Genomic DNA, 27,999 nt, shown 5'->3' with positions numbered 1-27,999 from the left:
CTCATGAAATACCTATTAGCCAACACATGTTAACATCTTTAATATAGATGCTTCAAAAGTAACCCCCAGTGAAATACTAAAATTCCACAATAATCATCTTTAGGTCTATATGTTACTTAGTAAACTTCACAGTATTCAATCCCTTGTGAATATTTTGTAGTTATCGCTGTTCAGTCCTGACATGAAATGAAGTGATTCCAGTTTGATTGTGGGTTTCCTCTTTTCATGCTGATCAAGTAAACTTATCGTCTCTTTTCTGATTTTCTGCATTAAGAACTAAAAAGGAAAAAAAAACACAATATTCTAGTATTAAATGTTTTGAGAAGCCAGCCCAGCAGGTCCCATTGACATAAATATTTAGAAACTGTCATAAAGACTATCTCCCATAGCAACACTGCAATGGGGAATTGCACTCATAGGACAAGATAGCAAACGAGACCACTTGTTTGGCCAACAGGTGCCATGAAACGAAGCTCAAACATCTGAAAAATCCATATTTGAAATGGTGAAATTATGTCCCATGTCCTATAAAATGTACTCTCAGAAGAATTTTGATGCTGTCACAATCCTCATGAAAACCTCTGTCAGTGCACCTGCAACAGGAAGCACATGCCTCCTAAGAGCCACTGGCAGCTTTGGTCAGCTCTTGCCACTCCAAAGCTCTCCCCTTTCAGAGTGGGAATGGACTGTGGCTTCATCTTCCTTACTCTGTCCTTGGAACACATGGACACATCAAAAGACATGTCACAAATAAGACCTAAGACCCATACCTGATTTACAACTACTGCACAGAAATGGCTGGCTTAGAAGAACCCCGGTGAATTAATAATCGCACTGAGCATCAATTGCTGCTTGTATCACAAAAAGACACCAGACATTACATTCCTCCTGGTGAAAGAACATAACACTGTCATCTTACCAAAGGCCTGACCAGAACCTGAGTCTTATCAAGACTCTGGTTTGCAGGAGGTAAAAAGAACAACATAGTAAACCGTACTATCCAGACTGCGGAAAACTCCAAGTCAACTGGCTTTGGCTCTTTAACAGACTACAAAGAAGAAAAGGGGAAGGAGCCCCAGGGACTTACTGGTTAAAGAACATACTAAATTTAGGAAAATAGGCAAGACTAAACTATGGTGTCCAGGGATCCCCACCTGGGTGATAAACCCACAAAGAAATGTAAGAAAATGCCTACTAGATGGGTCAGGAGAGGGGTTGCTACTGCAGGGAGGGAAGGTGCTGGGCCTGGGGCAGGGCATAGGGAGGGGCTTCTAGAGAGCAGGCTACATTCTATTTCTTGACAGGGTGGAGGGTGGTTACAAGGTGTTCATCTTCTAAAAACTCCTTTGCTTTGTGTGGTTTTTCTGAATCTGTTTTACTTCCTAACAGGAAAATTTTGTAAGCCTACTAAATGAAAACACAGGTAAATTCCTTCCAACTCCCAGAGGCAATAAAAGATAGAAAAATTGTAGAAACTTGTGCATGGCAAAATACACCAGAGGCAAAATCAAGACAAACTGGGAGAAGGTATCTGCAACTTCACAGATAAGGAGCAATGTCTCCAGCACATAAAGAGTCTTAAAAACAATTAAAACACCAAGAATCTGAAAAAATAAAAATTTAAAAGGAAATCATAAGTTCATAATGATACTAAAACCAATCAATGTGTGAGTGTATGAGTGTGTGTTGGGGTAGGGAGGTCCCTAAAGAATGGCAGCTAGTCCTGGCTGGGTGGCTCAGGTGGTTAGAGCATCGTCCTGTACACCAAAAGGTTCAATTCCCAGTCAGGGCACATACCTAGGTTGTGGGTTCGATCCCCAGCTGAAGCATGTGGAGGAGGCAACCAATTGATATTTCTCTCTGACATCAATGTTTCTCTCCATTCCTCTCTAAATCAATTTTAAAAATTAAAAAAAAAAAAACAACATGACAGCTAATACCTGTGAAGGTGACAGGATCAGAAAAGTCACCATTAGACAAGGGGTTCCAATGGATGGTAAAGCCAAACCATTGCAAAGGACCCCTGCCCCCATGGGGATGGAATGTGCAATATGATGGAAGTGATTAACAGTGCCTTATGATACATATGAAAGTTGTTAAGAGCGTGGATCCTAAGTATTCTCATCACAAGGGAAAAAATATACTTTGTATCCCTATGAGACGATGGATGTGAATTAAACTTACTGTAGTAATCATTCCACGATACACATAAGTCAACTCATGCTGTACAACCTAACACACAGTGTTGTATGTCAATTCTATCTCAAAAATGGAAAAAGGGGTCCCATTCTAGATGACATATTAGTTATATGGAAAGTGGACTTTGGCAAGGGAGAGACCTGGTGCGCACTGCCTTCACCAAGCCGCCAGCCTGCCATCCGTGCCTCCTGGTGTGGCGCAAGAGGAACGCAAGGCAGCTGCAAAAACGCCCAACCTGAATCCAATCACAGCAAAACGGACACACCCAGACCTGATCCATCCCACTGGCCTGGACTCTCCAAAAATTCAAAATCATAACACTACAAAACGCTACTATAAAAAGCTGCCTGAAAGCGCTGTGCACTGTAACAGGGCTTTCTGATTGGTGCTACAGAGTCATCAGCGGTGACCTGGCTGTTTTGTTGGGAAATCCCTAAGTATCACTGAAGACCCATCCTCCAGCTGACTCCCGAGGCTGGAGCCCCATGAACACGCTCCTCAGCCCTGCACCTCCCTCCTGGCCCCTAATTCGAAGGCTTCTGAAGAAAAGTCTTCAGCGACGAACCACTTATGCTACTGCTGGGATTCGCTGTACAGCCACCTCTGTGGTGAAGGACCACAGAGTAGAGCGTCACAACTGCGCCTAGAACGAGGCGACCCCACCACAGTCGTTACCATTCACGTTCCTGTCATTCCCTGCAAGGGCTGCCTGCTTGTCTGTTTCAGATTCTGCCTCGTTTTCATCCATGTTGTAGTCATCATCTCCTCCCACTTTTTGCTCGTTTCTCCCTGAAACATTAGCACAGACAACACATAAAACAGAAACTCCATCATTTCTCTTGGTGCCACAGACACAACAGAGCCCAGACACTGGGTTCTTCTTCCAACCATGGTTTCACCGACAGATCTTTTTGCCACATCTCAGAACTGACAGGGACTCATGTATTTGCTGCCAGTACACATACCATGTAGGAGTTCTCTATTCACGTATTCCACTTTGACTCTGAGTCTATATAAAATGGAGGAACTAACTACCTAGCTGAACCCAAATCCCAGTTTTTTAAAGAGACAATCAACTCAAGGTTGTTTCCACTGTTTTTGGAAACAACAGGTTTCTAATTAACTAGAGGCCCGATGCACAAAATTCGTGCAAGACGCTTGGCCCTCGAAGCCCTGGCTTCGTCCAGAAGGTCATTCAGCTGTCCGGTCTAATTAGCATATTATGCTTTTATTATATAAATAATGACATCTCCTTAGAGTAGCTCATTGCTCCAAAAGGAGGAAACGAAGTGACTGCTGTGAGCCAAAGGATAAAATTTCCCATCAGACCTACAGAATTCCATCATTCATCACTACATCCATCCCTGGAAAGGAAGATCAGGAAACAGTGCCTTCCACAGACATAGTCACAGAATTTAACCTAAACATGGCATATATGTATATAGGTAAGTAAATTTTTTTAAGCACACCTGGAAAAGTCAGCTCTAGTTCTATTTCTCTGCACTTGCTGCCTGATGTGAACATGAAGCACAGGCCAGTGTGCCCTGTAGCTTCATTCCACTAAGTAGATCATCACCAGTGCACCTGAAAGGAAGTGCATCCTCATGCCCTGTAGTAGCGCGCCCCCTGGTGGCTGTTACACGTTGTGACCAGCTGCTCAATGGTCCAGCGGCTAGCGGGCTAGCGGACAGCCACTGACTGAATCAGCCACCTGAGTTTTATTGCTTCAATTCTTGAATAGAGAACTTGTGAGGACACATTCTTCAGAAAGAGAAACTTGAGTGAAAATTAGATTTAAATGGACTCAGGATAACTTCTGTAATAAGCGCATTCCCCAACTTCTGTTCCTTGGTCACTCCCAGAGCACAGGTGCCTTCTATTTAAGTGCTCCTGGCAGCTGGGATTGAAATTTTTCACATCTTTAAGAAACCAAAACCAGAAAGATGAGATTCATGTGTCCCTTTTTGGCAAACTAACTTCCCTCCTTCCTTCTCTTCCGCTGTCTATCCCTCCGCCCTCTACACACACACACACACACACACACACACCTCACCAGGTACTAACTGGTGACTCTGGGTGCTGAAGTGCAGAGATAGACAAGGCATGTGGGCTGCCCACCAGGAGGCCTTTTACCTGATGCTTAAACACCATCAAGGTCTCCCACCTGAAAAGCCCCCTCGCTCCCTGTGAATATTATTTCTGAAAATTCCAGGTGCCAGGGAGTGTACTGCTCTTCCCTCCTGCCTCCTACTTGATAACGGATACTGAATAAGCAAAAGAACCACCAGATCATGGGCTGCTGTTTGGTAAACTTCAGGGGGACCCTTCCCATGTCAGCGGGCCGCCCACAGAGCCTCTCACCCACCTTCCTCGTCAGCATCCTGCTCCTCCTCCTGCCCATCCCGGACCACAAGCTGGTCCCGCTCAGGCTCCTCCACCTCCTGATTTTCCTGGCTCATCAGCAGGGTGGCTGGCACCTGTGGGGTTTGGCCGGGGTCTCTAGCATCTCCCGTGCCTCTTCCGCCCGCACGTCTGTCTGCTTCCACAGCCTGCTCGCGGTCTGGCTCCTGTGGCAGCGCCTGGCTGTCCCTCCGAAGCGCCTCCTCGCTGATGACCTGAATGTCATTGGTTTCCTCTGTGCACAGAACAACGTTAGCTGTAAGCCCCCTGGCATTTAACTTCATTAAAACAAAACCCTCGTACCACTCGATTCCCAGAGCCCCCCCCAAGGACTGTGGATGGGGGAGCTGAGGACAGGTGGGGCAGCTGGGTCATGTGCTTAGTGACCTCAGCAGAAGGCTCCAGTCCTGTCAGAACTGGGGCCTGCCGTTCATCTTCAGAACCAGGAGCAAGGGAAGAGTAGTTTAGAAAAAAAATCTGGACTCAGTTATCTTGTTTACAGTGACAACCTACAGATGGGGGAAGGTGCACTGCTGGGATCATCTGACCACTGTATGTTGGGAGACAAGTACTTGGGAGCCGCTGACAGGTCCTAGGACTCAGCTACCGCCTGTGATCCCCCAGCCCTACCCTGTCCGGAATAAAGGCGCAGCCTAGGCCCTTCTGCACACAGAACAGGCACTTACTTTACAGGGATGAGACCAGCAAGACAGAGAAGCCCTGCGGCCCCAGTTCCAGATGCCCAGAGACACCTGCCACCTGCAGCCCCACTATCGAGCTCGCTGACGCCTCCAGCAGCACGCTCTGCCCTCCGAGTGTTTGAGTGCAGGGCTTGAACTCCACTGTCTTTTATTTGAATGGGGCTCTGGCAGGAGTTTAAACATGTAACTACCAAGCTTCACTTACCTTTCTCACCCTCTCTCCTCAAATCCAAAGCCGCCTCAGAACTGGGGACTGGCGTCTGGGGCTCACCATTACCAGGCACATTCCCTTTCGTTTGTGGCACCTCTGCCGGGGGCAGGCCTGTGTCCTGCAGCCTTGGCTGAGGCTCGCTGGGAGCTCGGAGCTGAAACAGGAGCACAGGACAGCCATGGTAGGGCTCTGTCACTAGAAACCTTATAACAACCCTGGGCCAACACTGAGACCCTGAGAAATGCCATCATCTACCCCGATCGTGCCCCTTCACCTGGCATAAATCAGAACATCTGAGGCCGAGTCAAGATCTCCCCGAAAGTACTTTCAATAATGGATGGAGCCAAAACCGGTTTGGCTCAGTGGATAGAGCGTCGGCCTGCGGACTGAAGGGTCCCAGGTTCGATTCCGGTCAAGGGCATGTACCTTGGTTGCGGGCATATCCCCAGTGGGAGATGTGCAGGAGGCAGCTGATCGATGTTTCTCTCTCATTGATGTTTCTGGCTCTCTATCTCTCTCCCTTCCTCTCTGTAAAAAGTCAATAAAATATATTTTAAAAAAAAAATAATGGATGGAAAACTAAAATAATGGATGGACAAGTGGGCAGAAGATCAATAAGGAAAAAGAAACTAGACAGGACATCAATAGAACACTCAACCCAACCAGAACAAAACATACATTCTTCTCAAGTGTACACTGAATATTCACCAGGACAGACAGAGGCTAGGCCACAAAATGAGCCACAACCAATCTAAAATGACTGAAATCATGCAAACTATGTTTTCCAAGCACAGTGGAATGAAATTATTCATCATAGCAGAATGAAATGTGAGAAATTCACAAATAACCAATGGATCAAAGAAATCACAAGTCAAATGAGAAAGTGTTGAGAAAAGTTAAAACAAAAAAACCCCACAACATACCAAACTTACTGGAGGCAGCTAAAGCAGTGCTTAGAAGGAAATGTATAGGCCTACATTAAGAAACAGAAAGATCTCAAAAGTCAGTAACATAATATTTCACGGTGAAGATAATGGCGCAACAGGAGCAAACTGAGCCTACTCAAGGAAAGACATAAAGATTAGAGAAGGAATTCATGAAATAAGAAATAGAAAAATAGAGAAAAATCAATGAAATCAAGTTAGTTCTTGAAAATATGAAAAAAAAATTGACAAACCTCTAGCCAGATTAACTGAGGGGAAAAAGAGAGTAGACTCAAATTACTAAAATAAAAAATGAAAGGGTATAACAATACTAACCATATACAAATAAAAAGTATTATTTATAAGGGAATACTATGAAGAACTGTTTATCAACAAGATTGATAACTTAGATGAAACAGACACGTTCCTAGAAAGACAAACTACCAAAACTGACTCAAGAAGTAGAACATCTGAGTAGACTTATAACAAGAGATTAAATTAGTAACTTAAAAATTATACCCCTCTAACCCCCCGCCCGCCCCCCTTCAACAAAAGCCCAGGCCTAAAATGGCTTCATTAGTAAATTCTACCAAACATTTAAAAAAGAATACCAAATCTTCACAAACTCTTCCAAAAAACAAGAGGAAGGAATACCCCCCAAGTCATTTTATAGCCAGTTATTACCCTGATACCAAAGACAGTCAAAGGCATTACAAAAAAATAAAACTATAGACCAATATTCCTTATATAGGCACCAAAATCATCAACAAAATATTAGCATGTCATATTCAACAACACATAAAAGAATTATATACCACAGCCAAGGAATTTATCTTGAGAATGCAAAGTTAGTTTAACATTTAAAACTCAATGAGTTAACTGCCACGCATCTAAAATGGAAACCATCCCCACATGCCACGATATTTTAAATTTAATTTAAAAAATCAATTTGCGCCAAAACCGGTTTGGCTCAGTGGATAGAGCGTCGGCCTGCGGACTGAAAGGTCCCAGGTTCGATTCCGGTCAAGGGCATGTACCTGGGTTGCAGGCACATCCCCAGTGGGAGGTGTGCAGGAGGCAGCTGATCAATGTTTCTAACTCTCTATCTCTCTCTCTTCCTTTCTGTAAAAAATCAATAAAATATATTTTTAAAAAAATCAATTTGCAATGAATATTATAAAAATAAATATATTACTCACAATTCGGGTGTTCTTGAATAGTTTCAGTTGAAAATTCTCACGAAAAATGATTTTAAAGTTGGTCTATAGGTGCTTATGGTAGGCAAACGGTAAATGTAGCCCTGGCCAGTATGCTCGGTGGTTAGAGCACCAGCCTGTGCACCAAAGGGTCTCAGGTTCGATTCCCAGTCAGGGGTACATACCTGGGTTGCAGGTTTGATCCCCGGCCCATGCAGGAGGCAACCAATCAATGGGTCTCTCTCACATCAATCAATGTTTCTCTCTTTCCCCCTTCCTCCTTCCCTCCCACTCTCTAAAAATCATTCAAAAAAATATCAAGTTAGAGCAATATAAAAATGAATTGTATTTCTATATACCAGCAAAAGATAATTTGAAAATGAAATTAAGAAAATAATTCCATTTATAATAGCATCAAAAAATACTTAGAAATAAATGGAACAAAAAAGTGCAAGACTTCTGAAAATCATAAACACTGCTGAAACAGATTTCTAAAGGACTTAAATATGTGGAAAGACATCCCTTAAATATGTTAAGACATCTGATTGAAGACTTCATGCTGCTAAGAGGGCAATACACCTCAAACTGATCTACAGGTTCAATGTAACCTCTCAAAATCCCACATGGCTTTGTTAAAGAAATTGACAAACTGATCCTTTCATAGTGAAAGTCAATGGATACAGAATAGCCAAAGTAATCCTGAAAAAGAACAACAAAATTGGAGGTTACTATAAAGCTACAGTAATCAAGACTGTGTGTGAGGTACTGACAGGATAGACAATGGAATAAAAGTGAGAGTCTAGAAGTAAACCCTCGTGTTTATAGCAAACTGATTTTTGACAAGAGTGCCAAGACAATTCAGTGTGGGGAAGAATAGGATTATTTTTCTCAGTAAGTGGTGTTGAGACAAGTGGATAGATAGACAATGCAAAAGACTGAAGTTGGATCCCTATCCTCACAGCAGCTACAGAGACTAAATTCACTCAAGATGGAGCATAGGACTAAATGTAAGAACAAAATGTGAAGAACTATACAACTCTCAGAAGAAAACACAGGAGTAAATCTTCCTGACCTTGGGGTAGGCAAAGTATTTTTAGACATGACATCAAAAGAATAAGCAACACAAGAAATATATAAACATGATTTCATCAAAATTAAAACCTTTTTGCTTCAATGAACACCAACAAGTAAAAAACAACTCACAGAATGAGAAAAAAATATTTGCAAATCATATGTCCAATAGCTGTATATATGTAGGAACTCATTACAAACTCTTACAACTCAATAAAAAATAACTTTTTAAAATGACAAAGGAGCTAATAAACATTTTCTCTGAAGAAGATATACAAATGGCCAATAAGCACATGAAAAAGATGCTCAACATCATTAGTTATTAGGAAAGTGTAAATCCAAACCACAATGAGAAAACACTCCACACCCACTAGAATGGCTGTAATGTAAAAGGTAGGTAATAACAAGAGCTGACAAGAATGTGGAAAAACTGGGACCCTCATAAACTGCTGGTTGAGAATGTAAAATGATATGATAACTTTCCAAAAGTAGTTTGGCAGTTTCTCGATACATTAATTTACCATGACCCAGCAGTTCCACTCCCCGGTATATACCTAAGAGAAATGAAAACTTATGCCCATACAAAAATATGTACATGAATGTTCATAGCCACATTATTCATAACAGCCAAAACATTGGAAATAACCCAAATAACTATCAACGGACAAATGAATAAAGAAAAGTGGTATGTCATATAATGGAATATTATTCAGCCATAAAAAAATAAAGCTACAACATGGACTTTGAATGCATTATGCTAAGGGAAAGAAGTCAGACACAAAAGGCCACATAATGATTTCATTGATATGAAATGTCCAGATCAGGCATCTCTACAGAGACAGGAAATGGGTTGGTGGTTATCTAGGGCTGGGGAGGATTGGGGTAAGTGGGGGGTGAGCTAATGAGTATGGGGTTCCTTTGGTCATGAAAATGTTCTAAAATTGACAGCAACGATGGTTTCACAACTTTGTGAATATACCAAAAAAAAACAAAAAATTGCAAATATTATATGGGTGAATTGTATGGTATATAAATTATATCTCCATAAAGCTGCTATATTTTAAAACAAAAATGAAGAACGCCCAGAAGCAATTTCATGGGATGTGCTTTACACAGGAGACAGCCTGGAGGCATGGGCTCCGATCGGCTCCACCGCTAACCAGGTCAAGTGTGACCTTGGCCATCGCACTTAACTATCACCCTGGGCCTCAGCACCCTCAAAACATGAAAACAGCAGCAACTCCCTCCCAAGGTGCCTGTGAGCTTTCCGTGAAGTAATCCCGGTAGAGCCCAGAGCACAGGGCCTGGGCCCGGAGGCCAGCCTACTCAGCACCCCAGGGCCAGGCCGGGTATCTCAGGGAAGCAAACCCACTGGGGAGAGCAGAGAGCAGAGCAAACCAGACAGCAGACAAGGGAACAAAATGCCTGGAGACGGGTAGGAAAACCTGCAAATCCTTGGCAGTGAAATCCAGAATTACCTGCTGGCTTGGTGTCTTGTGTTCACTCAGGTCTCTGGAAGCCACAGCTTCATTCCCCTTTTTGGTGACTTCTTCTATCTGCTCCTCACACTGCTCCTTCACCTCTTTCATCTGATTGATGCACTGGCTCCTTTGGGGACATAGGAAAGGACAAACATCCACAGGGGTGTCTGTACGCCAGGTGTGTCCCTGCAGTGACTGAAATCCACAGGAGACACTTCCCCTGCCCCAGGCACGTCATTTACAGACAACACGTAAGCAGGACAATGTGTGCTTTTATTAAATGACAAGAAAACTGTAGTTGATTGAAACTTTCTAAGACTGTGTCACCTTGTTCTAGAACAGGTAAACTTTACTGGTTAGAAAAAAAAACAATTTTTAAAACATCATCTGTGGCCTGGCCGGCATGGCTCAGTGGTTGAGCGTTGACCTGTGAATCAGGAAGCCACGGTTCAATTCCCTGTCAGGGCTCATGCCTGGGTTGTGGTTCGACATCCAGTAGCGGGTGTGCAGGAGGCAGCTGATCTATGATTCTCATCATTGATATTTCTATCCTTCTCTCCCTCCTCTCCCTTCCTCACTGAAATCAATAAAAATACATTTTAAAAAATAACAGTAATGTATGTATTGGTTAGTTCATTGTGACAAAAATGCCACACTAATGTAAAGTGTTAACAACAGGGGACACTGGGTATGGGATATACGGGAACTCTACTATCTTAGCAATAAATCTAAAATTCAAAAATTCAAAATTTATATTAAAAAATGGAAATGACTGAACTGAACTGGAGGATACCCAGTTGGTGTGAGAGAACTGCGGACGGAGCACAGAATCTAATTCGGCCTGAGCTCCCAATTAGCAGAGACACTTTGAGGTATCACTTCGGCTTTGTACCTGGAACTCAAGTGTCTGTTCTAAAGTAATTGAGAGAATTACCCACTTGTACAAATGAGGAAGCTAAGAGGTGACCTGATTGACACCATCCAGGGTTGCAGAGAGGAAGAGAGACAAGGCTGAAATCAGAAGCCAGACTGTGGTTTCCTGACTGCAAGGCTCCCTCTGCCCCACGGCTGCCTCTTCCGAGCCACACCCATTTCAGAGCCAGGGTAAGTGCACGCGACCCCTAACTCTAGTGCTGTACTCGTCAGTTCATAGGACTTACTGGATCTCAACCACGCACACAGAGGGACACCAGGTACTTTAGAAATAATGAAAGACAGAGATCCTAACCTGGCACAGCTTACAGATCAAGAGAAGACTTGAGAGAAAATTCGGTTGTATAAAATTCTCACACACATGCGAGCCGCGGGTGGTAGACTAGTGCCCCGTAGCTTAGCACAGCGAACAAAAAGAAAGACATCTGTATACCGAAAGAACCAGAGGTGTCCAATTCATTGTTATCCAACAACGTCACAGAAGCTCAGAATTAGCACAGGAGCAGGTGCAGGGCCACTGCTGGACCTTTAAACCTACAAAAGGAACTACTGTTTGCACCTGCTCTCAGCCCTGCCAACGTCAAGTACAAAGAAAAGAGCCTCTGCGTCTCAGCCCTGCGGATTAAGGTCAGCTTCCACGTCCCCGCTCAACAGCAACAAGAGGAGCAACCGCAGAACCAAGCTCACGTGCAGGTCCTACAGATCGGGACAGTGTTACTTCCTGGAGGCCGCGGGCTGGCTTTCCTTACACCTTCATGATGCATGTTCAGGCATTAACTGGAGCTCACATGGAGAGACATACAAGACTGGGCCACCAGAGATCATCCTAAACGGTGCAACTGATGGTCGGAGGACCATGAACAGAATGTGCTCAGTACAGGGACCTATCAAGGCAGATGATCTGAGGATCCAGGGTGCTGACTCAGAGTGTTACTGATTACATTCCACCAGCCCACTTCCTCATGGCATGGAGAGGAGAGCGCAGGCAGTTCATCCCATACACCAACTCTAGGGGTTCTGGGGAGGGAATGCAAGGCTGTGTTTGGATCAAGTACAGTGATCGCTCAGTGATGTCTGCCACAGGGCAGGAGTAAGAAGTGGGGATGAATGCTCACTCTGGTATTTGAAGGTTTCCTGGCCTTTCCTCAGCTTCTGCATTCTCAGCATTGCCTTCTGTAAAATGCTGAGGCCAGAGAGAGAGTTCTAATGGACGATGGGCATATTTATAAATGGACATATACACAAAGTTGCGCATTCAATTTGTGGGACCTTGATGCACAGCGCTGTGTACACGTCCATTCATAAACTGGCTAACAAGGTGTTCCTATCTTTTGTCAGATCCTCACAAAGGGTCTCTAATCCAAAGGCAGAAGCAACTAACTCTTTCCAGCTTTCAACATTCCGTGAGCATCATCCCTGGGAATCATCTTGTATCTGGCTCAGGGCTTTGGACACAGAACTAATGAAACAGATGTGCTCAGCCAGAGTTCTCCATCCATCATCCTCCTGAGAGAAAAACAGTGCGTCCCACACACATGGCCAACCCGGGTCAGAACACTCCGCTCACTGCCTCTCTGAATGCTCCTACCTGGGAGGCAGAGCTGCCCTCCCTGTCACTGGGCCCTGGCTGATGTCCAGCTAAAACCTTCTGGGTCAAATATATCCAGGCCATTAATGGCTTACTGTATTTCAGTCAATGGACGGGAAGTATGTGCATTAAGGTGTCTTTCAAGGATGAGTAATAGTAAGACTGGGGCCCTTCATGTTTGTCTGAAAGTTTTGATTACCAGCCTAGCTCAGGGTTTCTCAGCTCGGCACCTGTGCTATTTGGGGGCAGGTAAAACCTCATTGTGGGAGGAGCCCCATCTTTGCAGGATATTTAGCCGTGTCCCTGTTCTCTACCCACCAGATGCCAGCAGCCCCTCTTCTAAGTTGTGACCATCAAAAATGCCCACCAAAGGCTCCTTGGGCACAATGCCACCCACTGAGAACCCCTGGCCGAGCTGAACAAGGTTCCATCTATGCATGTTTTCTTACTCTGTTTCCTTTGCCTTGACTACACGTCCTTTGCCTATTTATGTACCGGGGGGCTCCTAGTTTGGGCTGTACTTGGTTTTAAAGTGATCAGGAAGATGTCACGGTGGACGATCGCTTGGAAGACATCAGAATCCCTACCAGGGCAATCGGTGCGCGGACACTTGTTCTGGTACATCGCTGGTCACCACGCAGATGGCCAGAGTCCTTTCAGAGCCCTACCTGCCCCTTAACCTGGGAGGTGGGCGCAGGTCACACCTGAGCACCTCTGGAACACACGCTAAAGGCTTTGGATGTACCGGCTTAGCCAGGTCACCCGTGCTCCAGAGCGTGAAGTTACATTACGGCTTCAAGCATGCTGAGCAAGGCATTTCCTGCTACGGAGAACTGCCCTCTTATCTATCTTGTATTACGAGCCACTGGCTAACACTCTCCCACGCCTTTCTGAAGCACTGCTAACACTTAGAACATAAAATGCATTATTTCTGAAGGCCTGACTCCTGGAGGGGACTGGACCTTCCCCATCTTCTCCCTAAAAGGCAGGGCGAGTGGCGACTAGGCCGGCCCGTCTTCTGCCCGAGGCCGGGAGCTAGGCAGCCCCGAGTGCACGCACTTGGTGCAGAGCCACACTTACAGGTCGTAGGAGAACTTCCTCTCCAGGTTGGTCTGGTTCTTCTGAAACTGGAGGACATCCTGCTGCAGCTTGCCGTAATTCTTCTGCAGGGCCTTTAACTGGTCTGGGCCACAAGGAGGACAGGAGGTCACACAGGTCCACAGGACGGAAAGAGAAGAGAAGAGATGAGCGCACGGCCCCTCCCAGCACCCCGACGCCCCAGCCAGGGAGGTGGCCCTTCGAGATCTACAGGAACCGGCGGCACTTGGCTCCTTTTCCAAACGTTTTCTCTCTTAAATCTCCTTCTTGACCTCCAACCCTGAAAATGCCTGTTTCTTTCTTAGACGTCATAAGCCCTGAGCTGTCTGTCCTACCAGGTCTCAAAAGCTACTATGTATCCCACTGATTTCGACATCTTATCAGATGAGTAGCCGCTCCTCCCTCCGCCTGTCCTTGGCTGCCAGGCTCCACCAGGGAACTTCTCCAGTCATCTGTTCACAGCCAAGCTACTCTCCGAGGCCCCCGTGTTCATGTAATCATCTCGCCCTCTTATCTGGGAAACTGCAGCTTTCCTTGAGGAAATTCTTCAGCCCCATCCCTGCTGCCCTGACGACTTGGCTCATAAAAGCAACACAGGCCCAGCCGCGGTGGCTCAGTGGTTGAGCATCGACCTAAGAACCGGGAGGTCACGGTTTGATTCCCGGTCAGGGTTGTGGGCTCGATCCCCAGTGTGGGGCATGCAGGAGGCAGCCAATCAGTGAAAGATTCTCTCCCTCTCCCTTCCTCTTTGAAAGCAATAAAAATATATTTTTAAAAATTAAAAAATAAAGGCAACGCAGTAGGAAAAACAGAAACTAAGTAGGTATTTATAAGGCTGGTAAGAACTGCAAAAGAAAATGGCTGGGATGCTACAGAAACACTGAAAAAAAATCTTGTAAAAGCTCTACAGAAAAACAACAGCAGCTGACAGAGCGCCAAGCTGGGGGTGGGCGGGCAAGCTGCCACGGAGGGGCCCGCAGAGTGGGCAGACGGCAGCAGGGCCAGGACACAGCCCTGGACAGACACCTGAGTCCCCCCAGGCTGTCCTCACAACTCTAGACCTGCCCGGCACTCTGGGGGGAAGTAAGCGAAAGAGAAGGATTCCGGGAATGCTGCTGCACAGCCACAAGGATCCATCTCAGGCAACACCGGGAGGGGGTCAGGGTCATCTCCCCGTGGGAAACGGCTCAGTGGGGGCAGGAGGCTGACCACGAAAGTCTGCTCGGGGCGGGTGATGGACACGAGCTGGGTCCTGACTGTGACGGTGGTGGTCTGGGGCACTCTGCATGTGTCACAACGTATAGAAAGGCACACTGCAAAGGGCAAACTTGACTGTGTGTAAATTACAGCTCCATTAACCTTAAAAAAAAAAAGACTCCGCCCTAACTGGTTTGGCTCACTGAATAGAGCACCGGCCTGCAGTCTCAAGGGTCCCAGGTTCAATTCCGGTCAAGGGCATGTACCTTGGTTGCGGGCGCATCCCCAGTGGGGAGTGTGCAGGAGGCAGCTGATTGATGTTTCTAACTCTCTATCCCTCTCCCTTCCTCTCTGTAAAAAAATCAATAAAATATAAAATAAAATAAAAAGACTCCATAAATCAAACTGAGCATGGGCAATGGAATCCTATTCCACAATGAAAAGGAATGAAGTACTGCCCTCAGCCTCGGTGTGCAGAGGCCACACCATCAAGGTGTGGGTAAGCACGCGCCACGCTGTGTGCACAATGACGAGGCTGCCTAATGACACGTCTCAAGACACAGCGGCCGCTCAGCAGCACAGGACGCGTGGGAAAGGCTGCAGCCATCCTCCTTCCTGACGTGTGAGCAGGAGCATCAGCAGATCGCAAGCTCTGAGAAGCCCCCGGGACCAAGAACTCCCTTAACTCTGTGTAGCCCTGCCTTTCCCCTCCGAACAGTCCTAGACTCCTAGACAGGCGCTGTCCAATCGAACCACAGGCGGGGGCAAAAGTAGATCTGCAGCTGTGAGTACGAGAAACAGTCTATTTTTCTTCTTCTGTGTTAATGACTGTATTATTTTCCATACGAACAACTGCAAACCTACTTTTGCCCCACCCTGTATATACACCACATATAAAAAACAGATCACATACATATCATAGATATGTGTGTGGGCACATAGGTATATTCTTTTCAACGTATCAAAAAATGAGAGTGTGAATTCTTCTGTGCAGAGCAGCTTGCAATGTATTCAGTAGCATTTTTAGAGGAAAAGCTCTTTAAGGATAAATTAAAGATTACTCCATCACTCGTAATCACACCCGTCACTAGATTAGAATAAACAACCCTCAGAAGGACAAGAGGAAAGTAGGTCCCCCGACCGGAGGCCTGGTGTCAGGAGGAGAGGAGAGCTCACCTTGCAGGGTTCTGATGAGCCTCTCGCCTGTGGTGATATTATTCACCAAAACCGCCTGCAAGGAAGATAAACGCAGAATGAAACACCGGAACCCACCCTAGTAGGAACCCACCCTAGTAAGACGTACACGTGGGGAAAAGGAAGGCTGCACCCCTCCCCGGCCCAACGCAGAGGTCAGAAGGGCAGGCCCGGGGCGGCAGCTCTGATTATCTGACGCCCACAGCCAGAAAAGGAACTCGCACACAGAGACCTGCCTGCCCAACACCAGCTGCGACCGGAGGAAGAGGAACCGGTCCCTCGCCCTCGCCGAGTTCCAGGACCGGCCCCTCCTCTGCGCAAGGCCCCTGCCATGGCTGGCTGATTCCCAACTCTGGCTTTTTTTCTGGAGGAGCCTGGGCACAGTCATATCCTCACTCAGAAGTCAAACTCTGAATGCCAGGCCGGCTAACAGAGCAAAGAGAAGGAAACGTGGGGACCACTCCTCCAGCACAGCACTCGGCGTCATTTTAACGTAACCTCGGGCCTCTTCCTTCTGTCCACAGTCGGCACGCCTGGGGAGTGCGGGGCTCACACACAGTTAGTGACACAGATTTGGGAACGCTGACAACAGAACAGGGAAAAGGCCGCACAGGACTCAGGACAACAACATAAAAGAAGCAACAAGAAAGAGAGATGAGTGCGCAGTGAGCGGGACCAGCAGCCTGTGCGTGCCGAGTGAACACCTTACAGCAGGTCTCTGCGGAGGCTCCACATCCAGGTGCTCCCTTCTCCTCACGCCAGCTGCCAGCTGCGTGAGCGGGTAGGTGCTCCTCCTCTGAGGCACAGGCTGCTTAGGAAGCTCCAGTCCTGCAGCTCTCTCCACAGCAAACAAGCAAAGCCACACCTGAGCCCCAGCGCCAGCTCCGGGAGCGAGCACTCCATCACTACTTGCCAAACTGGGTCTAAACCTCGGCAGGACACCAATCCAGTGGACTGCGCCCAGCACTAACGGTGAACAAAAACCTGAAGAGGGCTGGACTGGAATATTACACACCAGAGCACCTCACGCTGGAAGCACTGTTTTGTGCACACACTGTGCACGGGGCCACCTGGGAAAGTTTCTTCCTGTGTCGTAATCAACGAAGCTTGGAAAATGCCGCCCGTAACTTGGAGACACGTTTCTGTCCCATTTCTGGTTCCCGGTGATGATGCCAACCACACCGCCTCCCCCCTCTGTGCCTCTGGCCTTCCCCTGGACCTCTCTGCCCAGCCCCCACTCTTTCTCTGGCCTGGACAGTTTCCTGGAGTCAGGTGTTTGTGAATACAGGGGTGTGCACCAGAAATGAAATCTGGCCAGACTGATCTGGTGTTGATTCTGGGAGACCTGAGCAAAGGCACATTTCCTGGTATAACAGGGAAGAAGTCACAGTGATAACACACTGTACTAGAGGCCCAGTGCATGAAATTCACGCATGGGTAGGGTCCCCAGTGGCTGCTGGCTGCCGGCTGGGGCCTCACCGCTGGCGGCCGGGACCTTCCTTCCCCCAGCCACCTGCCGCCCCCGCCCCCTCGTCAAACTCCCTGTTGCGGGGACAATTTGCTTATTAGACTTTTGTTATATAGCAGCGGTTCTCAACCTGTGGGTGGCGACCCCCTTGGCGGTCGAACGACCCTTTCACAGGGGTCGCCTAAGACCATCCTGCAAATCAGATATTTACATTACGATTCATAACAGTAGCAACATGACAGTTATGAAGTAGCAACGAAAATAATTTTATGGTTGGGTCACAACATGAGGCACTGTATTTAAAGGGCCAGAAGGTTGAGAACCACTGGTATACAGGATAATTATTCTCTCAGGGAGAGGTTATCAAGAGGGGTCTTTATAGATATTCTTCACCAACAAAAAATATTCTATGCGGGCAGCAGAGAGAAGAGAACCCGCAGTGACAGGAGGATTTGCACAGCCAGGAATCCGATTTACACAGCGTGCAGCTCCTGCTCCTCTCAGAAAAGGCTTGCACCCGTCCAGCTAAAAAGACAAAAGATGAGCACGTAGCCCAGCATCCCCACTCCGGGGATTTGTCTGAAAGAACTCAAAGCAAGATCTCGAGGCGGTATCTGCAGCCCCATGTTTCACAGCAGCACTATTCACAGGCGTCAGCGCTGCAGCAACCTCGTGTCCTCGATGGTGAAGAAGATGTGCACGCAGCAGACGGTTATGCAGCCTTTAAGACAGAATGCCCGTGCTGCAGCAGGGAAGAACCTGGAGGACAGGATGCTAAGCAAAACAATCCAGTCACAAAAGGACAAATGCTACAGGATTCCGCTCAGAGGAAGGATCTAACGCAGTCAAAATCAGAGAAACAGAAAGTAGAAAAGCAGACAGCTGCCAAGGGCTGAGGGTGCAGGGAGGGGAGTTAGGGTTGAATGAGCATAGAGTCCTAGTGTTGCAAGATAAAAACTATCCAGAGATCTTTTGTACAACAACATGAACTGTACACTTAAACTTCCACCTCGCCTAGCGATCAAAGCCTCCTTCCCTCTGAACACCAGAGCTGAAACAAACAGAAAAAGAAAAGGAACAACTTAAATGACTGATCTCGGATGTAATCAACATAGAACAGTATTCATGAGATATTTTGCTTTTCTATTCATACTAAGCCTTCAAACCTATTCACATTACAGCACATCCCAACTGGGACATTTTCAGTGCTCAACAGCCACAGGCAGGCAGGGACAGCTCGGGCCCTGAAGAATAAGAAGGGAGGACAGAGAGAGTCCCAGCAGCAGAGAAGAGCCAAGTATCTATTTATAGCAGCCTCTCTCTCCCCTTCTCCATGTTGCACCTGTCACCCAGGCCTGTCCTGCTGGCTGCCTCTCCCATCTGCTCACTTTGCAGAATTCATTCCACTCTTACCTCAACTCGGCACATAATTTTTGCTTCAAGTATTTCAAGAGCTGCCTCCTCTCTGCCCTGCTCCCCGCCCCAAGGACACTCCCCAGGGCCAGGACCCACCTTTTAAACCCCCCAGACCTGATCTGATGACCTTGATCCACAGATTAAACCCTATGATGGGTCCCCCGTCCTCCAACTCAAGTCCAAATTGTAAGTGGCTTAAAAGACCCTGTGTGAAGGGCCCCTGTGCTCCTGTGTACTCCCTATATGTTCCTAAAATGGGGATAAAAACAGAAAAGTAATGGAGATAAAAACCAGCCTCACACCCAGCCACGGGGTGCTGCTCCCACCTCCCGACACCCTCAGGGACATTCACCTGGCTTCCAGGCGTCTTGGTGGAGGACACTCTCCTGTGACCCCCACAGCACTTGGGCGCCCCCTCCCTCATGCCTGGGGGCGGACGCAGGTCGGCATCGGTGGCACACAGCCTTTGCTGTGCCTTTCTGAAGAGGCTCGGAAGCTAATGTACATTTTCTAGACTCCTTCCCAGTGGGACTTAGATCCAATCAGATACACTCCCTGGAGACTGGAATGCTGACGGGGTTAGAGGCTGGAGGTGCAGAACGGAGCAAGGAGTGCGGCGGCCCCGTGTCTGAGCGAAGGCCCCGTGGCAGCCTCCCGGTTCAGCCTCGGGTCGGGCCCTGGGGCTGGTCCTGACCGGTGAGCCATCCCAGCAAGCTTGCTCCCCCAGGCCCTTCCCACCATCCCGTCGGCATCTACTTCCTGTACCAAATCGTTTTTGCATCCAACAGCTGAGTGACTTCTGTCTACGACTGACTCCAACAGACCCGTTTACTCATCTCTCCGCAGCACCCAATGGGAAATGCACAGACAACAGGCACAGCCTGGTCCCGACGGGGCACAAGGCCAGTGCCCGGCAGCATCCTGAGCAGACAGACAGAACTGAACACAGAAAAGGAATGGGGATAAAAACAGAAACGCTTTTCTAGAAGCCTTGATTCTTCCATCAGTCACAGGGAGAAGAGGTGATAAAAAGCAAAGAAACGACAGTGATCTACTCTGGCCCTCCAAAACAAAACAAACAAACGAGAAAGCGCGTCTGCAGAAGAAAATCGCCTCGCTCTCAGGTGCACAAGGAAAGCCGACCCGGAGCGGAGAAACTGGAACCCCGAGAGCCGTGTCCTGCTGCAGGGCAGGCAGTGGTGGAGCCAGCAGCCTGGGCCAGCCCCGGCCACGCTGCAGGGCCCTGGAGCCAGCCAGCGACCTCTCAGGGTGCAGCCTGTACCTCCATCCCAAAGGCCACACCTGTCTCCCCGTCGGCACCTTAAGCGTGTTCTTGTGTGAAAGCACTCTAAGCCAGGACAAATGACCAAGCTGCTTAATTTGAGTCAAGTCCTTTTGAAGGGGCAGAATCTTCCTGAGAATCACCCACAGGAACCAACACCGAAGGGAGCAGCCCCCCGGCCACACGAGAACCCACGACACAAACCATCTCGGCTCTCCTCGCTTTCCCCGCCCAGCAGCCAGGGAAACACTGACAACAGGAAAGCCCTCTGAAGCATGGCAATGTCATGCCACACCCCCTCCAATAAGGCCGGGGAGTCTCCTCATGCACTAAGTTACCTACTGGGCAAGAAAGGAGAAACCTGGAAGCTCACCGAAGCCACCTCAAAGCAGACGCAGGTCACACAGGTGAGTGACGAAGGTGAGGCTAGGTGAATGGCAGGCCTGTTCTCCCTCCACCTTCCCGGCTGCCTCTGCCTATAAGCTTTTCTCTTCTGGACACAGATGAATTAACATATCCCCAACATCCCCTTCTCTCATCTCCCACTCGGCCATCTTTCTTTTTTAGGCCACGGCTGCCCTTCAGGACTGTGGGGCGCGGTTACGGTGTTTTGGCCAGGTTCAAGCCTTGGACTAATGAGAGGACAGGGTCCTCTCATTGCCACGTGTAAGTCCCAGCTGGAGGGCAGGGCCCCCCACCCCCAGCACAATTATAGCCAACGGCTGTGGTTATAAGCTTGAACCTATGGTCCGAACACGTGGCCCCACGTCCCTTGTGATAGAGTTCGGGTGCATGTAGTTAAGTGAGGTTGAAACTCACGAGAATGCTGTAAACAACGTGATCACGCCCCTACTTTGCCTCGTGGCGTCTGCTATAAAATAAAGACACGGCTTGTGGGCGCTGGCGTTGTCTCCTCATCAGGGAGGCAGCGTCCCACCGAGACCCAGCTATTATTCTCTTGTCTGTTTTTCCTTAATCCTTTCACACACACACACCCCACCCCCACTTGGGATCACCCTTGGTCGTGCTGGCGTGGCACACAGGACAGTACTGTATTTCCATTACAAATGAAATGGTACTCAAACGATTTGCTTTGCACTACTGACTGCACTGCTCATTCACATATTTTTTTTCATTTACATATTTTAACAGCAAATGAAAAGCCTAAATTTCAACATCAGATAAATGGCTGCAAGAAACCAGCCTAGCATGAACGTCACAAATAAAATTGTACAAAATGAAGCTACTTCTGACTCCAACTGGTAGCAAGCAAAAATGAACACAGCAGCAGGAAGCTGGGTGTTCCCTGGATGAAGTGCTACTAAGTCACTCAGGGTCTTCTGATTCTTTCCCCAGGCATTTCAGAGAGGAGGTCATGTGCCCCTCACGTGCCTCCAGGGCCACTGTACGGCTTTGCGGCAGCCAGGGGTCAGGAGAGGACCCGAGATCTCAGTAAGTCTTCAGACCCAAAAGGACTGATCTGCCTTCCGACAACCAAGTAAAAGAATGAATGGAACATCCTGTGCCATCCTGAGACGCTAGTGCAGACCTGCACCAGCGACTCTCCGTTAGCTTTTGCCAAAAACTAGAACCTGAAGGCCTCTTTCTACTGGGGCCCCCTAAACACTTATTTTATACACACACACATATAAATCTAAAAAGAAAACAGCATTTGACTGCTGGCTGCGTAAAGGTTATTTATAACCACACACATTTGGCGGTTGACAATGTGACCTCAGGTTTCTGACAAAGACAGAGGCTGATTCCCTCGCCCCTTCCATCTGGGCTGGCCTCGGCCACACACTTCCAGCCACCGCAGAGGAGATGGCCCTGCCGACGACGAAACAGGTGCCATGGCTTTTACCCCGAAAACCCATGTCCACCCAGAACCTATACACGAACCTATGAAAAGCCTATTCAGAAATAGCCTATGCGGCTGTAATTAAGTTAAAGTCCCGAGGGTGGGTCCTAAATCGATGTGACTGAAGAGAACAGGCAAAGCTGCAGAGACGTGGAGGACACGCCCTGTGCAAACAGCGGCAGAGATCACAGGGATACAAGTGCAGGTCAAGTCACGTCAAAGGTGCCAACAGACGCCAGAAGCTGCAAGAAGCACAGGAAGGATCCTCCGATGGAGCCTCCTAGGTCCTGTGACACCCTGATTTGGGACTTCCAAGCCTCCAGACCTTGAAGGAGTTAATCTTCGTTGCTTTAAGCCACTCAATTTATGGTAATTTGTTATGGCAGACCTGGGAACGCATACACAGGTGACAGCTTCCTCCTGGCTCCCCCTCTCCCTCCCTCGCTCCCTCCCTCCCTGCTTGGCCTGGGAATCCAGCCTCCACAGTTAAAGGACAGCAAGTAGCCATGCGGAAAAGCCACACAGGTGCTTCGGCCCGGGCCCCACAGAGGCCTCTGGTCACTGGTCACCAGACACTAGTGAGGAGACCTTCTGCCCCCCGACTTCGAGGCACCCCAGACAGTGACACAGTGGAGTAGATTACACACAGCTGCCCCACGAAGCCCTCCCAAAAAGCAGACACCTGAGCAGCATACACGCTGTCTGTCATGGTTTTAAATCACTATGTTTTGGGGTAATTTGTTATGAAGCAGTAACACGTGTATGTGCACTCCTGTTCACCTGAATCAAATGTACATCTTCATGTCCAAAACCTAGTCACCTCAGCCAATCAGACGTCAAGGGAATCTACTACAGTTCCCTTCAGCAAACGTTTATGAAGAATTCTCTCTTATCTCGAATTATACTCCTGGTTTTCTATCACTGAAGTGGTTGCCTCAACACCCCTGAAATAACAATGCATAATAAGCCAAGAGTTTCCAGGTCTTTTTAAATGATGTGCAAACTAGATGTGTTCAAATGTATGTATCATTTAAAGAGCCCCCTTTACATTCTATAATTTTCATGGCATACGCACATTTATAAAAGCTTGAATATAACAGTGATTTAGAAAAGCTTAGATGCAATCTATTTTTGTTTAAAGGGGGTGAGTGCTTCTCAGTAGTTAATCTCTGAGTGATGGAACTGCAGGTGATTTTAAATTTCTTTTTTGTATTTTCAAAACTGTCTATAATATTTTGATAATTGAGAAAGACAACTTTTTTGAAAGTTATTTAAGGTTAACTTCTACACAATCATTTCTGTTGCAAAAGAAAGCTGTATAACTCTTTTTATATACAACTATATGAGGGTTTCCACCAAGTTGTAGCAATACAATATGAACTCAAATAATTGCATTTATGTATCAAGCCACCATAAACATACCTAATTCTGCAACAGATAAGGAGGCAAAAAAAAGAAAAACAGAATGACAGTTCAATTCCCAAGATCAGCTGAGGCCTCAAAATCAAATGGTTTTTTTTTTAACTTAAAATCCAGCATCCTTGAGTCCCCTACTCTCTTTGTATTTTCCCAATTGATCCCTCATGCAACCTTTCCAATCATCCGATATAAAGAGCACAAATATTACTCTTCTTGAGACACAAATCCAGCACAGGCCCGGCTCACAGCAGGGACTTTGAGGACAGTAAGAAAAAAAGCCAACGGGAGAAAAAGGAACCCTCGTGCACTGCTGGTGGGAATGCAGACTGGTGCAGCCACTGTGGAAAACAATATGGCGTTTCCTCAAAAAGTTAAAAATGAAACTCCCATTTGACCCAGTGATCCCACTTCTAGGAATATATCCCAAGAAAACAGAAACACCCACCAGAAAGGATATATGCACCCCTATGTTCATAGCAGCACAATTTACAATAGCTAAGATTTGGAAACAGCCTAAGTGCCCATCAACAGATGAGTGGATTAAAAACCGTGATACATCTACACAATGGAATACTATGCTGCTATAAAAAATAAGGAAGTTTTACCATTTGCAACAGCATGGATGGATCTGGAAAGCATTAGGCTAAGCAAAACAAGCCAGTCGGAAAAAGATAAATATCACATGATCTCACTCATATGTGGGATATAATGAACAACATAAACTGATGAACAAAAATAGATCCAGAAACAAACACCAAACAGACCGTCCAAGCTCAGAGGGAAGGGGTGGGGGGAATAAGAGATCAACCAAAGGACTTGTATGCATACATATTAGCGTAACCAACGGACACGGACAGTGGGGCGGTGGGGGCTTGTCCTGGGGGGTGGGAGTGGCCTGGGAGGGGTCAATTGGGGGAAAAAGGAGACATATGCAATATTTTAAACAATAAAAAAAAGATTAAAAAAATAATAATAAAGCCAACAGTCGGATAATCTGATGCTAAGATAGTTCTTTTCATTTCTCTCATTTATCCCCATTGCAAAGGGTTTTACAAGAAGCCCAACCAGACGGGGAGATACCCAGAGCTTCATCAAGAGGCTAATCTCGGTTAATTCCAGGGACACACACACCGCTCCCCCTCCCATGGAGAAGAGCTGCCCAGCGTGGAAGCTGGTGTCTAGGACCCAAGCCGGCCTTGCCTTTTCATCCTGGTGTAACCTGTTGACGCTCTCCATCTGGAAGTTGTGGCTGGACTGGATTTTGTCCAGCTGCTCCCGCTGCTTCTCCAGCTCCCCCTGGAACTCGTTCTTCTTCAGCTCCACCGCGCCTCTCTCGGCGGCCGCCCTGCGGACCCTGCCTTCCAGCTCCATGATCCGCGTCTACAAGGACACCACAGTGTGAGGGCAAATGTCAGGCCCTCCCTGGAGACCAGACCACCTGCAAAAAGACAACCCGGGGCCCAAAGCCAGCAGCAAGCCTTCACCCACAGGCTGTGCCCAAGGCTCAATCTGCAGCCACCTGTGTAGAAGCTACAGCGGTTTTTCTACAAGCAACGGAATTCCTGCTATGAGCTTCCCTGACTCCACTGCACGTCTCCATGGAAACACCACCACACCCAGCACAGGGATTTTGTGAGCTTTAAATAAATACATAAAATGCCTCATGCTTTACCAGGTGTGAGATGCTGCTCAAGTATTTAGTTCCTTTTCCCCACTTACGTCGTTAAGGGCACTTAACGACTCCTTATCAGACAAGATTTCTAAAAAGAGACTCAGTTCTCCAACCCGGGATGCCCAGAGCCCATCTGTGCAGAGAACATGGCTCAGACAAAGGCTCTAGACCCCTGGAGGCTAAGCAGGAGGAGGACAAAACACTCAGGGGCAACGAAGTTCCAGGGCTAAGAGCCCAAGCTCTGACGTCAGACAGACTGGGTTGGAATCCCAGCCCCCCAGGTACTTTACCTCTCTGGGCCTCAGTTTGCCTACCTGTGAAATGGGAAGAATAAAGTCCCAACCTTGTAGAGTTGTGTACAAAAGATGATGATGTATACAATCCACTGTTAAATAAAACTATTCTGATGCTTATTAACACAGTAGGGAAAATTGTATTCGAGACTACCCCACAGGGTCATGACCTGGGGGGGCGGGGGGAGCAGAGAAACCATGCTCAACTCTGAATACAGCAAAGACAGCAGCGGATTGATAGCCAAAGAACAGACTGAGGCGGTCAAGACGTGGAAAAGTATCAGAAGGAGACATCTTGCTAGATGTGGATTCTTGCTAAGTGGCTAACAGGATTCTCACTAAAGGCAGACTGAGGGCTTAGAGAATGAGGGAGGAGGAGCTGGGTCCGATATGGAGGCACATGCAGAGCCTGCACTGGAATTACAAGGAGCACACACGTTGAACAATGCCTCAGGGGACGATAAATGCAAGCCAAACCCCTCAGGCCCCACCACCCAGCAACGTGAAATACTCTATGGCAGCCACACAAACAAAACTGAACAAGCAAAATACCTGGAGATCCACGCTCCGGGAGCTTGCAATCCAGTAGTTGAAGCCCAGGACGATGATACAGGCCACCAGCGCAGCCAGCACAAAGGGCGGCGACTTCATGGTCCGACGCCCGTTTCCCAGTCCCATCATCTCATAGGCCAGGCTGAGAATCTGCCAAATAAACACAGAGATAAACAAGCGTCAATATTAGTACTCCACGGCCGACGCAGGCCACGTCCACTGTCACAACCAAGCGGAAGGCGTCCTGCCCCAAAGCACAACTGGCGTCCTCTCCTTGAAACGCGGAGCTGTGGAGGGAGAGCAGGCGGGCAGCACCGCAGCGGGCAGCGTGGCTGGCCCCCGGGCTTGCTCACGGACCTCGGCAAGTGACCATTTCTCTCAGGCTCCCGTTCCCTCTGCTGTAAAATGCGGATGGAATCACTAAGGGCACCAGCCAACGTGTTTCCTGAGCAACGGGGCGTGTGAGGCGTGTGACCTGCACGGTGTAAGTCCCGGGACAGGCAGGGCCTGCGGGCAGGAATGAGGCGGGCACCAGCTTCCGAGCTCCTCTCCCTTCCCGGTGGGACCACAGCACGCGGAGCGCACTGCACGTCCAAGGAACGGAGGCTTGGAGAGCTGCAGAGGGCACCGCGTTCTTAAAAGAAACAGACTCGGCTGACAAGAAAGGAGCCATCCATTTGGTTCACGGACTTCAACCCAACGCCAGGTCTGGCTGGATGCCAGCACTGGGCACCAGGGACAAGGAAAAGTTGACTTTGCCAAAAGGCTTCTGCTGAGCCAGATAAAGCAGGACCTTATCAGAGGGAGGGCAATGAGCAGTAACTGCTTCTATGCCAGGTGGGGCCAGCAATGGAGGAGGGAGAGGGAGGAGGGAGGAGGGGTGAGGAGGACAGGGGGGAGGGGGAAAGACCACCAGGGACTCACCTTTGAGGTCAAGGTCCTGAGAGTGAGAGCACAGGAGAGCTGACGGGGCCTTCTTACCCTACGGTATTTCTAAGAGCGTCACTGGGAGATGTCCCCCTTCTTAATACAGGCAGACCTTATTTTATTGCTGGTCTGCTTCCTGAAGTGCATAGGTGTTGCCTTTTTAACAAATGGAAGGCAAGGCCCTCCACCGGCAAAAAGATGATGACTCGCTTACTTACACGACTCGCTTTACAGCGGCGGCCTGGACCTGAGGTGCGCCTGTGCAGACACCTGGGCCCCACGCCTCCGCCTCTAATCCCGACCGTGCTTCAGGCAGGGCCCAGGTGATGGTGCTTTATCATCTCCCCAGGTCATTCTCACGAGCAGCCACGTTTCTCGACCTCATTCTCGATGTTTCTGGGTGCGTTTACAAGCAAACAAGCTCACCGCGTGGTGCTGGACATGTCCTGAATCGATCAGCGACACATCCTGTTACCCTTTCCTGGCAGCACATGACAGTCTGCCCCATTCTTTCTAAAGGGCTGCCTCGGGCACCTCTGTGAACCAGGACTGACTTAGCCAACCTCCTGCCAAGGGCCAGCGGGCTTTTCCAGGCTCATTTCCAACAACGCTGCCACGAGCACTCTTCCGCATCTGCATCTGTGTTTGCAATCTCGTATGCAGGTGTACAATCCCTCACCCACAATTCTGAACTCCAAAATGCTCTAAAACCCCAAAGGGATTTTTCATCACTCACCCGGCAACAGAACCTGACCTGAAATCAGATCAAGGTCTGGCCAGAACTCACCTGAAGCCACTAAAAAATTGTCTTTACCTTCCTCCAGTCATGTGACTATTCATACCTCGCGCTGCAGAAAGATCAGTGTTTGACTACGGGGTGCTGCTGCAGAGCTGCCACATAACATATAATAAATGCG

At 48.0% G+C, this 27,999-nt stretch overlaps 1 protein-coding gene across 1 annotated transcript; it reads right to left on the bottom strand.

The window, feature by feature from the left end:
- Nucleotides 1-15: 15 nt before the first annotated feature.
- On the bottom strand, nucleotides 16-26,392 carry GOLM1 (golgi membrane protein 1). The gene is made up of 9 exons (XM_023743547.1): nucleotides 26,156-26,392; nucleotides 24,839-25,018; nucleotides 16,175-16,229; nucleotides 13,784-13,886; nucleotides 10,180-10,309; nucleotides 5,506-5,665; nucleotides 4,565-4,834; nucleotides 2,875-2,988; nucleotides 16-276 (listed from the first exon to the last, which is right to left on the bottom strand). Exons 1-9 carry the CDS (start codon nucleotides 26,282-26,284, stop codon nucleotides 233-235), a joined length of 1,185 nt encoding a protein of 394 aa, XP_023599315.1. The 5' UTR covers nucleotides 26,285-26,392; the 3' UTR covers nucleotides 16-232.
- Nucleotides 26,393-27,999: the final 1,607 nt, after the last annotated feature.

The sequence above is a fragment of the Myotis lucifugus genome, unplaced genomic scaffold, assembly GCF_000147115.1.
Source record: "Myotis lucifugus unplaced genomic scaffold, Myoluc2.0 scaffold_399, whole genome shotgun sequence".
In the NCBI taxonomy this organism is placed as follows: domain Eukaryota; kingdom Metazoa; phylum Chordata; class Mammalia; order Chiroptera; family Vespertilionidae; genus Myotis; species Myotis lucifugus.
The sequence above is the reverse complement of the archived record's forward strand: the minus strand, read 5'-3'. Positions and strand labels throughout refer to the sequence as shown.

Coding starts and splice junctions, on each gene's coding strand:
- GOLM1 (XM_023743547.1), bottom strand. CDS start 26,284: ATGATGGGACTGGGAAACGGGCGTCGGACCATGAAGTCGCCGCCCTTT. Junction 4,835..5,505: donor GAGGAGAGAGGGTGAGAAAG/GTAAGTGAAGCT, acceptor TTCTGTGCACAG/AGGAAACCAATGACATTCAG. Junction 277..2,874: donor GAATGACAGGAACGTGAATG/GTAACGACTGTG, acceptor TTTCCTTTTTAG/TTCTTAATGCAGAAAATCAG.